Source organism: Thamnophis elegans, chromosome Z, assembly GCF_009769535.1.
Source record: "Thamnophis elegans isolate rThaEle1 chromosome Z, rThaEle1.pri, whole genome shotgun sequence".
Lineage (NCBI taxonomy): Eukaryota > Metazoa > Chordata > Lepidosauria > Squamata > Colubridae > Thamnophis > Thamnophis elegans.
Window position 1 is genome coordinate 87,528,792 of NC_045558.1, and position 12,064 is coordinate 87,540,855.

At 39.0% G+C, this 12,064-nt stretch overlaps 1 protein-coding gene across 1 annotated transcript in view; it reads left to right on the plus strand.

The window, feature by feature from the left end:
* CCR10 (C-C motif chemokine receptor 10) overlaps positions 1-5,293 on the plus strand; it is a 23,403-nt gene extending 18,110 nt beyond the window's left edge. Inside the window, exon 2 of the mRNA XM_032235904.1 lies at positions 4,185-5,293. Coding sequence (XP_032091795.1) covers positions 4,185-5,249 — 1,065 coding nt within the window. The 3' untranslated portion in view covers positions 5,250-5,293. The remainder of the gene's footprint in view (positions 1-4,184) is intronic.
* Positions 5,294-12,064: the final 6,771 nt, after the last annotated feature.

Here is a 12,064-nt window from a genome sequence, read left to right on the forward strand (position 1 = left end):
CGATGGTATCGAAAGCCGCCGAAAGGTCCAGGAGTACCAGGATGGAGGCATGGCCTCCATCCCTGGCTCTTCAGAGATCATCGGTCAATGCGACCAAAGCAGTTTCTGTGCTATAGCCAGGCCTGAAGCCAGACTGGAATGGATCAAGATAACTAGCTTCCTCCAAGGACCGCTGGAGCTGAAAGGCCACCACCTTCTCAACAACCTTCCCCACAAAGGGGAGGTTGGAGACTGGACGATAGTTGTTTAGAACGGCTGGATCCAAAGATGGTTTCTTCAGGAGGGGTCTCACCACTGCCGCCTTAAGAGCGGGGGGAAAGACCCCCTCCCGAAGGGAGGCGGTAACAACCGCCTGGATCCAGGCCCGTGTCACCTCCCTGCTGTTAACAACCAGCCAGGAGGGGCACGGGTCCAGCACGCATGTGGAGGCACCTACAGCTCTCATGGCCTTGTTCACGTCCTCAGGGGCAACAGCCTGAAACTCAATCCAGCGATGACCTACCAGATTATCCCCTAGTGCCTCGGCTGGTTCTGCAGGGTTGGAGTCCAAGTCCGCCCGAAACCGAGCAACTTTATCTGCGAGAAACTGGACGTAGTCCTCAGCCCTGCCCTGCAAAGGATCACCCGTATCCCTCCTATTTAGGAGGGAACGGGTTATCCTGAACAGGGCGGCTGGGCGCGACTCAGCGGAAGCAATCAGAGTGGCAATGTAAGTTCTTTTTGATGTCCTGATTGCCCGGATGTACTCTCTGATGCAAGATGTTAAAAGTGCTCGGTTCGATTCGGATTTATTGGATCTCCATTGGTGCTCTAGGCGTCTCTTCCGGCGCTTCCTCTCCAGGAGTTCCTCAGTAAACCAAGGGACCCTCCTGGATCCACTGCCTTGGAGCGGCCGTAGAGGCGCAATCCGGTTAAGAGACTCTGTCGCTGCCGAGTTCCAAGCAGCAACCAGAGTCTCCGCCAGACTGCGGGCGAGGGTATCAGGAATAACCCCAAGCTCCATGTGGAACCTCAGAGGGTCCATAAGTCGCCTGGGGCGGAACCACCTGGTCGGTTCCTCCTCCCTACAGTGGGGGTTTGGTCTCCGAAAGTCAAGCCTCAGTAGGTAGTGGTCTGACCACGACAGGGGTACGATCTCACTACCCCTCAGACCAAGATCACAAGTCCACTGCTCCGAGAGAAATACGAGGTCGAGCATGTGACCCGCATATATATATATATATATATATATATATATATATATATATATATATATATATATATATATATATATATATATATATATATATATATGTTCATCTAAAGTGCTAAAGTCCATGACTTCAATTCCTGGCAGAGAATTTGAACTCCATAGAATAACAAAATCTGGCTACCAGCATCTGAACTAATATGATGCCTTCTAGTGGTCACTTTAACTGATATTCCATGCTGGCTTTGTGTTGTTCCCAAAGATAGAAGGATATTCCTCATTCTGTTGAGGAAGGTTATGTAGGAATAGTTGCACTTGCCTGAATTCCAGCTATATTTACAAAAATATTTGATTTCTCCAGTGATGGGATTCTCTTGCTTCCGCTTCTGGTTTTAGATAGATAATAAGGTTGTTTTTTTTAATAAAAAAAATCACTCTACATACTGGACATGGTCCTTCTTAACCATTAGCTCCCACATTTTCTTTTCTTTCACCTACTTTTAATTCCCCCTAATTCCCGCCTCAGTTCCCCCAATTGTCACAAGTGAAAGAGCAAACCTTGTCTAAGCTACTATCTCTTGTGCATGAGCTGTGTTGTTTTAAGAAAACATGAAAGGACTGTAGAAAGATGGTGATGATTGCTGTCCAAAATACTTGCTTCAGAGCGGTAGCCTCTGTAAATCTGACATTTACAGCCAGAGGTGGAAATAGGGCCCTTCTAGGTCTTGCTTGATGTCAGCTCCCATCAAAACCAAGTAGTATAGACAGAGATCAGGTGGGTGGAAGTTATCTATTGAACGTGAAGTATCTTCAAGCTCAAAAATCACATCAAAGAATCCATCTTCTTATTTTAGAATTACCTTATGTATAAGATTGCACTTAATTTTTATACATTGTGCTATCCATCAGATTTTGACTATGTAACATCATTGGTTCATAATCTCCATGCCATAGCTACAAATAATTTATCTAAGAATAACACAGCCCAGCTCTTTCACTTTCAAACAGGGGAACTGTCCTCTCAGTATCAGCCACATTACTCAACAGAATAGTCAATTTAAAACAAGCCTTAAATAATATTTGTAGACAGCAAACTGACAAGGAACAATAATTTGATGATGGATGAGCAGCTCCAATTTCAAGTAAGTAGGAATATACTTGTTGTTAAGAATGGCCAAGAAAACCTCACCCTTTGGAATACCAGGTCTTGTCTGCAACACGATGCAAAAGAAGATTAGAATAACCTTTTAAATACCTTTTTTATACCTATCTCAGGCATCAAAGCCTCCTCAAACTGTTTTTGCATTGAGTTGTTGGCAGCATACAGAGTTAATTAAATGTGAACTCCCCAATCTCTTCTAATTTAAATTAATTTGGAATAGCTACCATTCAGTTTGTATTTGACTTTTGAATTTGTTATTATTTACTATAAGGAATGGGCATTAAGATTCAACCAGTTTTATAAATAGATCTCTATATGTGATTGATAGTAGATAAGGATTTAAACCAAGTATTCAAAACTTGAAGTTTAACAGTATGCTTTATTTTACTTTATTCTGATTAAATTAAAAATTAGATTAATAAGGAACTTTATATGAAAGAACTATAAATTGTATTACATTTTAATTCTCTTTGCACCACATTTACAAGTTTGTAGAACTATAACAGTTGAATGAAAAGCAATGTTTCCATTTTTCTAACTTTAGTTTAAATAAAGATGTGTTGATTAATGAAACAGGAAAATACTCCTCAAAATTTTCTACAGAAACTAACATTTACTATGCACCTCTGTCAATAATGGGCAAGCTTCCTAAAACCATCACAAAAGAAGTTAACATTTATCTCTTCAACCAAGTCCAGATTTTACCCCTTCAAGGCAAAAAGAAGCCCATGATGGTGTTGGTCCACTTTTGAGAAAAGGTGTAAATCACACGCAACGTAGCATTTTGAATTGATAATAATGCCAAGTTTTTTTTTAAAAAAAAACTATGTGAAATGCTATCTGCATCCCAGAAATTGGCAATTTTGTGTTTTCTTGCTAAAGTCTGGCTTTTGAATTTGAGTGATTGTCCTTAATCAGACCATTAGCCCTATCTATGTAATACTTGATGGTTGCTTTCACAAGTCACTTACTTCATTTTTGATCATACAAATCAGCTGTTCCTAATTCATTATTTTTTTCTTTACATTTTTTTATGGCCAGCAATGCATAGTATATCAACTTAGTCTTCACCATAGATAATCTGCATTGAGCAATCAAACCTCATTTAGCAATAGAGCACTGATGAGTAAACACTGCATGCTTTCATTTCATGAAGAGGACAAACTTTTCTCAGAGCAATTTCCAGCAATGGAATGTTCACAGCAACAAAAGAACAAATGCTAGGGAACAGATCAAAGCTTTTCAGCACTTAAGTCCATCAGTAATCGCAACTTAAAATGTTGGATGCATTGCTTCTCATTCCACCATTGTAATTAATGCCATTAAAATTCATGAGTGTATAGAATGAAGGAAAAAATTAAAAGTAAAAATAATATCTTTATGATAACAACTCAGCTTTTCAAAAATAATTTGAAGGCTTTTGATGCACAAGAATTGATTACAAGACCAAAGGAAAAACAAACAACAATGACTAAGTGACAAGAACCAGGCATTCTGCATAAGTCAGAATTAAAATCTGGACTGAAAATTATATTTTACAATCTGCACCCTGATAGTTTTTAGTTCAAATTGAGCTCTGCTCATTTTTTTAAAAGATAAGAGAACGACTGCTCAAGGATGGGAAACACATTTGTCTTAGAGAACTCCTGCTGGGAACTCCGGCGCAGGGGTAATATTTCCAGGAAAAAAAGCTTTGTAATAGTGGCAACAAATTGAAAGATATACGAATGCCAGGGCCACAAATCACTGAGGAGTCTATGTCACTACCTGTATTTTGTTTTACATGTATTGAAGAGCAGCATATAGATGCTTATTTCCTTCCCTTGTTTGCAGGAACAAGCTCCTTGGGCCAGTGAGCCTCCAGTCAGCACAGACTGGTACTCATGGGACTCTGAGACAGTCCCATCAGACCTGCCAGAGTTATGTGAAAAGAAGGCTATCCGCATGGTGGCACGTATCTATCTTCCAATCATGGTTGTCCTGTTCTGTGTTCTGGGCTTTCTTGGCAATGGGATTTTGCTGTTAGTTCGTGCCCGTTACCATCGAGTCCAGTTCCTTGGTGACATCCTCCTCTTACATCTGGCTATCTCGGACTTGCTGCTTCTCTTGACTCTACCAGTGGGCGTGGCTGGGATGATGGGCACTTGGTACTTGGGAATGACTGCGTGCCAGATTCTGCAAGGCTTTCATGCCCTGACCTTTTACAGTGGCTTTCTTTTCCTCATGAGTCTTACCCTGGACCGCTACATAACCATAGTGTGGATACCCGTTGCCCGCCGCATGCGCCCCTCTGCCAGTTTCTGGGGCAAGCTTTGCTCTGGGTTGATGTGGCTATTCTCAGCAGCTCTAGCAGTGCCCAATGTCATGTATGCTCATGTGGAGGACTACAAAGGCTTTCAGCTCTGCAGGGTGACTGTTGTTAGAACTACTGTTTGCTTAGTGCAAGTGGGCTTTGGTTTTGTGTTACCATTCGCTATCATGGTAATCTGCTATGCAGCCATCACACGTACTATTTGGTCCTCTCCTTATGCCCAGTCACACAAGGCCTTGTGGCTCATTTTGGCCCTGGTATTGCTGTTTTTGGTTTTGCAACTCCCTTATGCCCTACTCACCTTATTAGATACAGCAGATTTGATAGGCCAGCAGGCATCAAGCTGCACAGTAAGCCTTCAGCGTGATCTTGCCCTCCTCATTACCAGTGGCTTGGTTTTTGCTCGCTGCTGCCTAAATCCTGTGCTTCATACTTTCCTGGGGGTGCGGTTCCGTAACGACCTGCAAAGGTTAAGTAGGGAGTTTGGCTGCCTGGGGCATTGGGCATGCTGCAATGATAGACCCAGGAGTGGTAGCCGTTGTGCTTCATTTACTACCCATCTGGAAGGACTATCAAGAACCCCATGAAAACATCAGCACTGCCCACCTCAAAAGAATCTTGGCATTCTGGAAGCCTGGCTTTTGCATTCAGGGAAGTGTGCAACTTTAACATGGTATCTGCAATTTTTGACAATAAAGCTTCAATTTTGGATAATGCTAAAACTTGTGTTTTGTTTGTTTTTACATTTACTACTACTTGTGTACTGGGCAAGTTATTTGGTCTGTGTGTCTGAATGTATAGAATGGGAATAATCCACAAATGAGACAATTAGCAGTTCTGGCCAATCCTGGATCCAGATTGGAGAGTATCTTTTGTAGCTCAAGCCCATGTGGTTAGTACCAATGGATCTGGGAAGGAGGAAGAAGATTATGTCCTGTTGAGCATATAAAGGAGAGATTTATAGAACTACAGTGTGTATTAGCCCATGAAATTAGTTCTTGGGCCCAGGTTCAATTCTGCCTTCAGCAATGGAGATTCACAGGGTAAGTTTGAGCCAGCTACCCTCTCTCAGTAAAACCTACTTCATGGGATTTTTGTGGGGAGAAATAGAATTGGGGGGGTTGTATGAAATTATCAAATAAATACCTCCTAATTTTCTTCCCCTGACCGTATTCCATTATTCCCCTCCTAAAGAGAACTCAAGGGACATGGTGGCTCAGTGGCTAAGACGCTGATCTTGTCGATCAGAAAGGTCGGCAATTCAGCGGTTCGAATCCCTAACACTGGATAATGGAGTGAGCTCCTGTTACTTGTCCCAGTTTCTGCCAACCTAGCAGTTCAAAAGCAAGTAAAATGCAAGTAGAAAAATAGGAACCACCTTTGGTGGGAAGGTAACAGCATTCTGTGCTCCTTCGGCATTTAGTCATGTAGGTCATATGACCATGGAGACATATTTGGACAGCATTGACTCTTCGGCTTAGAAACAGAGATGAGTACTGCCCCCTAGAGTCGGGAATGACTAGCACATATGTGCAAGGGGAACCTTTACCTTTAAAGAGAACTCAAGTAACTTTGATTTTTTTAATTCAATGGTAAATAAAACTAGTAATTAAATAATACACATTTTATTTAAATTCTAAACTCATTCTAGCTCTTGTTAAAGAGGAAATTTAATATGATGAACATCTCTAGTACGTTAATGGTATGTACCATCATCTGACCCTTTGTAGTGCTCAGACCTTTGTATGTGTTCTGGTGCTATAAATGTCTTTAAAATGGGTCACCTGCTTTTGTTGATTTAGGAAAGAAAGTTTACAATATTTATATTTCTTAAATCAGGAAAGTAATGGGCAAAGAGTTACGTGCATTCTGCAAAAAATTAGTTGAGGACAGGAATGATAGGAATTTCCGGTTGAGAATGTGCTGTTATAATTAATGTAGGCAGTTTTCCAAGGACACAGTACAATTCATGGAAAATAAGACCATGAGATTAAGGATCTCTGATATTACCATGAGCTTATTTTTCAATTAGCTACCCATAAGAGAGCAAGATGCTGTTCCTGCGCATGTCTGATGATTACTGCGGGGATAATGTTGCATTTTGTCAGACAGAAGACAGCTCTTCTTAGATTTTGCTTGTTTCTTTAATTCTTTAAGAAATAAAATGTTTTTTTATTAAAAATCTATAGAGTAATCAATAAAGGGTTTAATTTCTCTATATTTCTTTCCAGTTGGCAGAGGTAGGTTTTCCACACTTTAGTTTTGGTTTATTTTGGCAAAACATGGGATATGATCTTGGTCAGAAATGTGCCTATTGGTAGGCTTGCTTGGCATGTGTGCTTTCAGACCCAAATCAGAGCATAAATGCTACATAATTATTTAAAATATTCCTTTCCTTTCCTTATCTAATCATAGCTCAGGGTGTCTTCCACACACAGATTATTAGTTTATGGTTAGCTAGATGTTTTCTGGACAAATAAGGTAAGATGTAAGAGCAGCTGCACAGCAGATGGGATTCCTTCTGAAAAAAAGAAAAGGAGCTGAGAAAATTAAGATCTATAGCTCACGCAGAAATGCTGTGAGCCCCACAGAACCAGTATGCCTCTGGTGTTTTGATTTCTTTTCTTTTTTTTAATAAACAGACAGTCACAAGTCCCCACAAAGTCAGTAGGATTCAGTCTGGCAGCAAAAGAAGCCGCAAACTAAAGAAGCACCTTCAACTCATAGTTCAAGTAAACATGTTCCTTTTGAGGTAAAAGGGCAGAAAATGTCTCCTCTCAGAAGCAGAGTGTCGACTTCAAACTGCACCTGGCCTGCTTCATTGCCCACTGTTTTACAGCCTATATAATGAAAAGTGATAGATGTGTGCCAAAATAGCATAGTTCTGCTGCCTGCCTCACAGTATTTAGTCATTGTTTCTCTGCTCTTGGATATTAATAAATAGGACTTACATGTGAGGTGAAAGTTTTCCTGTTATGAGTTATTTTGTGCGCCAAAAAGCATGGTAAAGAGTAGAAACGACTGGATAGTTTCAGTCTCAGCTCTGCTTTTTATCTCTATTTTTCTCCTCTTCCTTTGCCCTCCCTACATGAGCCAAACGACTCTCTTAATTACATCAGCTTCAGACAAACTAAGATATAATTTACTTCCTGTTCAAATAATGTTCACCAAGAGGTAGGGCAAAAGACCTTATTCTAGGTAACCATAACATGAGAGGGTGGGAGAATCACTAACTGGGTACAAATGAGGAAAGGTTAAAAGACACCCAGAACCTGAAACCATCACAGTATAAACTTATAAATGTGAACACGGTACTATTGGAATTAACCCTTCTGTGTGCATGGGATTGTTTAGTCCAACAAAAACCAGTGATGAGATTTGCCAGATGAGCTGTTGAGGAGGGAACAAAACTGAGCCAATACGTACTATCATAATTTGTTTTCTCTCTGGAGTCTGCAGAGTATTCTCTCTGGACCCTCTCCATTCTCTTGGTATTATGTGATCATTGCTGTGTAGTGTTGTTGTGTAAAAGGCATTAGTCAGGTCTGGGAAGCTTAAGAAATGAGAGTCTTATGCAGATTTAATTCATTTTCTGGGCCTACTTGATGCTGAACTGAGCTCCTTGCAACTGCTACAGAAGCGTCATCACCGTCCTCCATAATAGAACGTTTTCTTTCTGTAGATAGAATAAGGAAACTTGGTTTAGGGTTGTACAAAGATTCCCAAGGAAAACATTCAGTGTTCTGGAATTTAATGCCAAACTCAAAACAAAATATTTTGTGTTTGTCCAGATCTTACAACCAAATGGTACGTTTCATTTCATTTCACTGTTTTGAGTATTCCAACTTCCTGTGATTCCTTTCTTTTTAATTTTTCCCTGGAGATTCATTAAGCAAAAGAAAACCAGGCAGGATTCCAACCTCACGGACATTGGCTTGAACTAATGAAGGGGAGAGGTGAATGATAACCAGACTACATTTTGAATACTTAAAAAGCATTACATTGCAAACAGTTTGACAACAGCTTGTAGACAAAAGATTGTTACTTCCCGCTCAAGTGAATTTGTTTTATTTGAAAATTTAAGTGTTACAGTGTATGCATTGCATTAGAAGTATGCAATCACTTGCATTATAGGTATTACACTGTTGAACTTTCAGATTGCAAATGGTGGAGTTACGTTGCTTTGTTGAGTTTTGCAGATGATTTCTCAAGTGGAAATTGTGCATTTTAATTGTGCATTAAAGATATTGCTGTGTAGTTGTACTTCACATCGATAAAGGAATAAATTTGTTCCTTTGTTGGTTCTTGTAGGCTAAGATATTAGTTTTGCTGTTATGGTAATTATTCATGGATTGTGTTAAAATGAAACAATCCATTATTTAGTGTTATTTATTTATTCGTTAGATTTTTACATAATAAATCCTTCTCCTCCTATATTCCCCATAACAGCAGCCCTATGAACGGATTGGAAGGAAAGAGAGTGACTAGCCCAAATTCATGCAGCTAGCTTTCATAGCTAAAGTGGGACTAGAGCTCACAGTCTCCTTTATTGCTAGATTAGCATTTTAACTATAATACCAATCTAGCTCTCAAGGTTGCCTGTTCTTTGCTGGGCTCACTTCTATGACTGTTTATACAGACAAGTCAAACCGTAAAAGATGCACTTAGATCTTGTTTTCATTGTTTGCTATAGGATTTTTTAAAAAAAAAATTAAAAAACCACACATTTTTAGGCTGATAGATGGCATTCATCAAGGACTGCTACCTTACCTAACTTTATAGCCATAATCTAAAAAACAAGGAAATAATTATCAGGTTTTTTTTTTAATTTTCACTGCTTTCTAAAAGGAAAATAGTCAAGTTTGTTGTAGTTTTCTTCTACTGGAATACAAGAATACACTACAACAACTAAAGCAATTTTCTAAAGGGGGGGTTTCAAGGTTTCACACATTTGTTCTGTTTCATACATATCTCTGATTCAATTCTATGCATGCAGAGAATTGTGCATACTTCCTGCAATGGTAAATTTTAAAGTATTGTAATTTGTATTGTAAGACAGGCTGCCATCATCACAAAATAGATTCCACTATGATTGATTGTGATGGAGGAATTGATAGCCCATGATCGGCTAAAAGCTGTAAGATTTCCACAGAGGCTAAGTCTGGGTATATCCATGTACATATTTTGGGGGTATTCTGTAGTGGCATTTTTAAAAAAATTCCTAAGTTATGTATAGATGTGCGTAAGAAAACATGCTCTATATTACACTTTTCCATCAAACACATCTTAGGTAGAATATGATTGAAAGTCAACATGCCAGATTGCAAACTGGAAATGATCCAACTGTATTTTGTATAATTACAAAAACAATTTAGAACATTTAAGTTTCTTCTATTGATACATCAAATATATAAGCTGAGGGGGGTACTTCATTTCTTTGATCTTTACATTTTTAGAGGAAGTTCATATCTGTTTAATTAATAGGTTTAAACTAATTTGCTTTTTAAAATTGATTTTTAATTATCCTCCATGAATCCTTAAAACTAGTAGAGTAAAATGTCAAAGACATGGTATGTCTGGAATGTAGAAGGATTGTTGTTTTCTAAAATCACCTGCAGGAGGCAGCAAACTATAAATCATGCCAATTATTTATTTTCGTATTGCTTTCCTATCTGAAACCAAAAGGCTACATGTAATTTGCAAAATGATTTTTTAAATATTTTACACAGTGATTCTTTTAATATTCTTAAAGACATGAAACTTGTACACTGTTTTTTATGTTTTAGGAATTTTGACTTTACACCTCTGCAATACTGTTGTGATATAGATAGATAGATAGATAGATAGATAGATAGATAGATAGATAGATAGATAGATAGATAGATAGATAGATAGTATAGCAGTCAGCTTCTCTGAATTATAGGTCATTTCATCAGGCCTATAAAATATCCTATTATATACATGCAATTTCACATAGTTTTCAGGGAAGAGAGTAATTAAATGTACATTCCAAATAAGTGATAAATGCCTATATAAATGGGACATTCACAAGAAAGATGTTACATGTAACAAATATTCTTGTATGCTTCTAATAAGAGATACTACTCTCTATAATCTATGAAAAACAGTGCTACATTTTCTTATGAAATCCAATCCAGTTTCATGATTAAAGTGATACCTGCTTTCCTGTCTCAAATCTCTAGCTATCTCCCTGATATTTTTGTTTATAAGCTTTGTGATTATCTGAAATGCAATGTGTGTAAGATCTTGATTGCTTGTTTCCTGGACCCATTCATCAGTCAATTTGGTCACCCATTATCCTGATTGAACAAGCAAGATAGATTGGTCTTCAAGAGTCCCCTTTTTCCTTTGCTGCTCCAATCACTCATTCTACCATGAAACTAATAGACTATATTCTATTCCAGCTCTTTTTTCTGACACCAATTCAACAAAGAAGGTGAACTTGGAATTAGAATAGAATATAATAACAGAGTTGGAAGGGACCTTGAAAGTCTTCTAGTCCAACCCCCTGCCTAGGCAGGAACCCCTACACCACTTCAGACAAATGGATATCCCCACTCAGTTGTGCTCTTAATTAAAATTATTACTAGAATAAGGCCTTTCCTCTGTGTGCCACAGGAATAAAGCACTATTAATTGCTAGAATAAATAATCCAGCAAATTAATATTTAATGAGCATGTGTAATTTTACGTTTTTTAAGAAAAATCTGTGATCTGTTATTCTAAGATCTTGCTTTGAATAGGAAATTAATGTCTAGTTTCCATTATTTTCCTGCACTAGTTAGAATAGAAATCGCTGCTGTATTGTTCAAATATTTCCAGTCAAGATGTTTATGGTCATTAACAGCTGCAATTCAAGTGACACAGCATTCCCTGATTGTTTAGATGTTTTAAGCTACATGCAGTTTAAAACACATAAGGCTGGTCACTCTGGGAAAGCAAAAAGAGCTGAACGCCTGTTTGCCAGGCCCTGCCAGAAGATAAAAATGCCAGTGAGTTGCTCACAGCCATTGTGCTGCTGTTGTTCTGTCTCTTCTATGGTTGAATGAGCACTCCAGGCCAAAAAGCAGGAATGGCAAAGCCGCTGAGCGAGTTTGGCTGCTTTTGCCACCAGAAGCCAGGGCAAGCCTGGAGTCGTCCTACACCAGACCCAGACTACAAGGGCTTGTCTTTCTTTCCACAAAGTCGCAAAAATCCAACGGGGGTGGTGGTGGTGATGGTGGTGTCTACACCCAGGCTTTAAAAGAGTGCAACTGAATTGATGCCCTGTGAACTTGATTGAGGTACAGTGATGATGTTACCTTTTGGGATGATGGAATGTCTTCATGCAAAAGCCAAGCTCAGAGAACACTAGGGACTCCAATAGTTATTCAATAGTGAGG